General features: G+C 41.0%; 1 protein-coding gene across 1 annotated transcript; it reads left to right on the forward strand.

Moving 5' to 3' along the window:
* Positions 1–3,742: 3,742 nt before the first annotated feature.
* Positions 3,743–6,000, forward strand: LOC143612073 (zinc finger CCCH domain-containing protein 29-like). The gene is made up of 2 exons (XM_077086143.1): positions 3,743–3,904; positions 4,000–6,000. The coding sequence occupies exon 2, from the start codon at positions 4,010–4,012 to the stop codon at positions 5,732–5,734; it is 1,725 nt and encodes a 574-aa protein (XP_076942258.1). The 5' UTR covers positions 3,743–3,904; positions 4,000–4,009; the 3' UTR covers positions 5,735–6,000.

Genomic DNA, 6,000 nt, shown 5'->3' on the forward strand with positions numbered 1-6,000 from the left:
AAATAATTAAAAGATGAAACAAATAGCACAAGGGAAATAACAAACCTTTAACACCCTACATTACAATTTCTCGATATCAAATCCCCACTCTCTCCCAATCCATTTTCAATCTTTTGTTCTATGATTGTAGCCTTTATATCTCCCATCATTTGGCTTAATGAAAGAGGTTTATTATTTAAAGGAAAATTAAAATTAAATAATCATACATTTTGTGTATCGGGCGATAATAATGTCATATTTAAAAATCACTACCAATGGTCCAACCTTTCAACTATTATTATCTCAATAGACGGTTAAAAAACACTCAACGTCGTTAACTTTTTTTCCTAGTTTCAAACCAATGTTCTAAGGCTTTTGATCGAAAGAAGGATAAGAGTTTACTAATGTAAAACTATTTTAAATTCTTCTTATTTTCATTTGTTTGTTCAAGCTAATACTTTTTAATTCATTAATTATTAAGCAAACTTAAAAGAAAAAATGTATTGTTTTGATCATAACATCATACTCTCAATTAGAGGTGCACAAACCGGGTATTCTCAGGAACTGGAACCGGATACGGTCAACAAAAGTCAAAATCGGGTCCGCATATAGTCGGGTATTTGATCGGGTTTTGAGCGGTTCCATTGGGTTTTTTTGGGTTTCAGGTAGGGTAGGGTCAGGTTTTGATCGGGTACTGGCGGAACCGGTTCCATCGGGTCCGGGTAGGTTCCCGTTCCGGGTACACTTCTTGGGGGAAAACCATAGCCCAGTCCGTACCCGCAACCAACAGGTAGGGTCGGGTTTGGTCCAGTTTCGAGTAAAAACCTCCGGGTCACATCTGAAACTGGTTCTTTTGTGCACCTCTACTCTAATTGAAGTGTGCATTGTAAATTTAAGAACGTTACCAGACAATAAAGCAATCAGCCCATTATTTTGGGCCATTACTAAAACAACCCATATGTGAGCCCGTTTGACATGTTGCATAATGTGTGTAAGTTCAGGGGCTAAACATGTAAAAGTCGTTGATATTTCTAAAAGCGGGTAAGATTCGCTTGAGCATATCCAGCCGGGTCAACCTCCACATACCCGGTAAAAGCCAGTCAAACAAAACATTCATTTGCTTTTCGTTTGCATTTGCATTTGCATTTCACCATTCATAACGCACTCCAAGAAGCCGACAAACAGATCCACAAAAGTCACACCTTCCTCCTCCCTAGAGGTGGTCAAAAAAACCGGTCCGGGAACCGGTTTGCCGGTTTAAACCGGAAACCGGTTTTTAATTGACCGGTTTACAAACCGTCGGTTTGTATTTCGGTTACACGTTTTAGAGCCAAAACCGGTTAACGAACCGGTTATAAAAAAAACCGGTTTTTTTTAATAACCGGTTATAAAAAAACCGGTTAACCGGTTTTTTTATAAACCGGTTTTTGACCGTTATGGAAAAACCGGTTAACCGGTTTTTCCCTAACCGGTTAACCGGTTAAAAACCGGTTTTTTTCCGTTGTATAACGGCTATATAGCCGTTTTTTTTTTTGACCGTTTTTTTTTTTTACCATTTTACCCCCACAAACATCTATATATAGTTTAGGTTGGGTATTGGTTAGATCACACTCGATTATACAACTCCAAACGCTCTAAACGTTTATTTCATACGCGATTATTTTGTTATCTCACGCTCAATTATACCACATTACCACTCCATACGCTCTTATTTCGTAGTCGATTATCATGGCCTCCCAAAGTGCTGCTTCATCCGTCAACATGGGTGCCTCGAACACGGGAGAAACGGTCGTTCGGGTCATCCCCACGAAACGAAACCAAGATGTTTGGCAACATTTCGACCTATGCGAAATGTCTAACGGTAGCCAAAAAGCTCGATGCAAACATTGTTTGAAGTTTTATGGCAAAGATGCAAACTCCACTTTAAAAGCGCATGTACAAAGGCCCTTTTGCAAGGCCTTGAAGGACGAATCGGGAAGTAGTTCGCAGCCGGAGATGACGAATCAAGGGACGGTGTTTACGTACGACATTGAAGCGGTACGTCAAAAGTTTTCAAACTTTGTGATTCAACAAACACTTCCTTTCAACCACTTCGACAACCCTCAATTCACGGAGATGATGCAAAAGTATGTTCAACCACGCTACCAACACGTAAGTCGTTCGACCCTTAGAAGAGATTGTCTTAAAGCATGGAAAAACGCTAAATCCGAACTAATTTCATACTTTTCAAACTTATAAACTGGTGTAAACTTAACAACGGATGCGTGGTTGGTACCTAATGGTTCGCCCGACTCATACATTTGTGTGACGGCTCATTGGGTTGACCCCGAGTCGTGGCAAATGATGAAACGAACCGTTGCGTTTCAATTGTTTGATTACCCGCACACGGGTAGAAATATTTTTAAACTCTTGGATAAAGTCATTCGACAATACAAGATTGAACATAAAATATTTTCAATTTCGTTTGATAACGCGTCCAACAATACGGCCGCGGTTGGCCATTTAAAATTAAAGTATAAACCTATTTGTGATTGAGCGTTTTTTCATAGCCGATGCATTGCACATATTATCAACTTGGCCGTGCAAGATGGGTTAAACGTGATCGAAACGCAAAGAAACAATTTTAAAAGAATGTTACGAGATGTTTTTAGCAACAATAAAACATTTTTAAGATACAAAAAATTTTGTGTAGAAGCTAATTGTCAATGGTTGGGGCCAAATGGGGATTGTCCAACAGGATGGAACTCGACTTGTGATATGTTTGAGAAAGCCATCCAACAAAAAGAATCATTAATTGCGTTTCATCAAATTTTGTCAAGTAGGGGTAAATGTGCACCGTACGATCCTAGAAACTGGTTATTGATTGAGATCGTTACGGAGGTCCTTCAAATTTTTAAATCTTGCACAACTAGTTTATCCGGGGTTTACTATCCAACAAGCCCCATTGCTTTACCAAAAATTGCTGTCATGTGCACAAAGTTGAGTGAACTTCATTGTAAGGGTGCACCTTATTTTGATATGGGTGTAAAAATGAAAGAAAAATTTAGAAAATATTTTCAAGAACTACCCGCTGTTTTGACATGTGCTGCTGCGTTAAACCCTTGCATCAATGTTGGTGGTGTTGAAGCTTTAATAGAAAAAGTTTGTGATGAGCTAGAGTTAAACGACGATCAAAACCCCTATTATAACCAAACTTTAAAGAATGCTTTCAACACCACCTTGTCAAACATGTATGATGTTTACCTTACAAAATACGGGTCGTCTTCCCAAATTCATGACTCGTTAAGAGCTGTTGCCCAATCCCAATCCCAAACCAACCTTGAAATGGGGATGTACTACATGATTTGGGAAGACGCCGGTAAACGTCAAAAGGTAAACACCCCAAGCAGTGAACTTGGAAGGTATGGTGGTACCAACTTTGTGAAACACATGACTCCGGATGAATTTAGAAGTCTTGATTTGCTGGCTTGGTGGAGAGGTAAGGAGGATGAGTTTCCGATCCTCGCCGCCATGGCCAAAGATTTACTAACGGTCCAAGCTTCCACGGTAGCTTCGGAGTCTGCTTTTTCTGTTTCTGGCAGGGTTATATCGATTAGGAGGACTCGACTCACTCCACCAGCTGTAGAGATGTCGATTTGCTACAAGGATTACTTGGACTCTTTAGATAGGGCACAACATCAACGCTCACTCGAGGGAGAAATGGAGTATGAGCCGGGCTTGTATGAAGACGAGGTCAATCAATGACACACTCAACCCGTGTACCCTTTTTCATTTTTTATTTATTAATAATTTAATCATCATTATAAATATATATATATATATATATATTCATCGTCCATCCCAATTCATTCTTCATATTCATATCCATCACAAACCCTTTACAGCTACCTTCACTTGTTTTCTTCGTCAATTCACTTTCAACCAGGTATGTTAATAACAATAATAATATCTTTAGACAACTGTTCTTGTTCTTTCATATAGTAATATTTCTTAACTAGGGTTGTTCTATAATACCTACAGGTCTTGATTCATGTGTAAAGGATCCACAAATTTAACCATGGAACAAAATAAATTTGGGGATTTTTTCAAATCCTCTGTTTTACTAGAATTAGCAGCTGCCGATGATGTTTCTAGGTTCGAATCCGAGGTTAGAGATAATAGTATGGGTTTAAACGATGTTGGTTTATGGTACGGAAGAAATATAGGGTGTAAAACTAAGATGGGGTTTGAAGAACGAAATCCATTTATGGTTGCCGCCTTGTACGGAAGCATAAACATCCTTAAACACATAATTGGTACACAAAACGTTGATGTCAATAAAGCTTCTGAGTCTGATGGTGCGACCGCGCTCCACTGCGCGGTTGCAGGGGGCTCGGCTTCCTCGGTGGAAGCCGTGAAGCTTTTATTATTGGCTGCTGTTGATCCCAACTTAACCGACTTTAACGGGAACAAACCGGTGGATTTAATCGCTCGAGGGGTTAAGTCGTCGGTTAGGAAGTGTTTGGTTATGTTGTTGAATGGTTTGTCAATTGATGAGGTGGAGATTGAAGAGGCTGAAATTGTTGTGGGGAAAAAAGAGTACCCGGTCGATGTGTCGTTACCGGATATAAATGATGGGGTTTACGGTACCGATGAGTTTAGGATGTTTGTGTTTAAGGTGAAGCCTTGTTCAAGAGCCTATTCTCACGACTGGACCGAGTGCCCGTTTGTGCATCCGGGTGAGAACGCGAGACGTAGGGACCCGAGGAAGCACCAGTATAGCTGCGTGCCGTGTTTGGAGTTTCGTAAAGGAAGCTGCGTTAAAGGGGATAACTGCGAGTATGCACACGGTGTGTTTGAATCATGGCTCCACCCGGCTCAGTACCGGACTCGGTTATGCAAGGATGAAACTGGGTGTGCGCGAAAAGTTTGTTTTTTCGCGCATAAGGTTGAGGAGTTAAGACCAGTGTATGCTTCGACTGGGTCAGCAGTGCCGTCTCCAAAGTCGAGTTCTGCTGGCTTGGTCGAAACGGGCTCCATGAGTCCGTTAGGTATTGGGTCAACTCCACCGATGTCACCGTCGATTGGTCCTGTGAACGGGAATTTGTGGCAGAACAAGTTTGTTCATGTAACGCCTCCCGCGTTACAGCTTTCAGGTAGCCGATTGAAGACTTTGTTACACGCTAGAGATTTGAATATGGAACTTCAGATGTTACAAAGGCAGCAAATGATTGATGATTTATCAACTAATATTTACAACAATAATATGTTTGGGGAAATGAAGCCAACTAAGTTTGATGATGTTTACGGTTCGCCGTCTCGCCAACAAATCCGGCTAGACTCGAGCCCCCTCCGGTCAGCCTACCCGTCGTCTCCGGGAAGAAAACCCACAAATTTCGGGTTTGATTCATCGAGTGCAGTAGCACAAGCGGTAATGAATACGAGGTCCAGCTCCTTTGCGAAACAAAGGAGCCAGAGTTTCATTGACCGGGGGCTAGGAAGCACCATGAGTCCCCGGTCAATGGCACAATCCCCTGCTTATTCTGAATGGGGTTCGCCCGATGGGAAGGTGGACTGGGGGTTCAAGAGTGAAGATGCTAACAAGTTTAGAAAATCGTCATCTTTTGGGTACAAAAGTGGGAATTCGGGTTCACCCATGAAGGCAAATCATGAGCCAGATGATCCATGGGCTGCGCCCGGAGTGTATGGTTCGTCGGAGAAGGTGCCACAACGGGTTGAGCAGATGTACATAGAGCAAGAGAAGCTGATTGCTTAAGATCAGAAGTTTTATTAATTCTTTGATAATTCTTGATTAATATGTTTTATTAATTCTTAATAGTCTTGGAAAGTTGGAAACAGCCTGTTGCAGAAGTGCGGGTAAGGATGCGTACATCAGTCCCAAGTCTATGCATTCGGAGCCTTAGATGACTCTTGATTAACTTAGAACATGGAGAGGTTGTTTTTTTTTTTAAAATAATTTGATGTAATTTGTTCTTAATAATTTCCCAAATGGGAGTTTAATGTTTTATATATTCATACGAA

Source organism: Bidens hawaiensis, unplaced genomic scaffold (assembly GCF_021521415.1).
Source record: "Bidens hawaiensis isolate Kalapana, Puna unplaced genomic scaffold, B.hawaiensis_p1.1 tig00033168_1, whole genome shotgun sequence".
NCBI lineage: Eukaryota > Viridiplantae > Streptophyta > Magnoliopsida > Asterales > Asteraceae > Bidens > Bidens hawaiensis.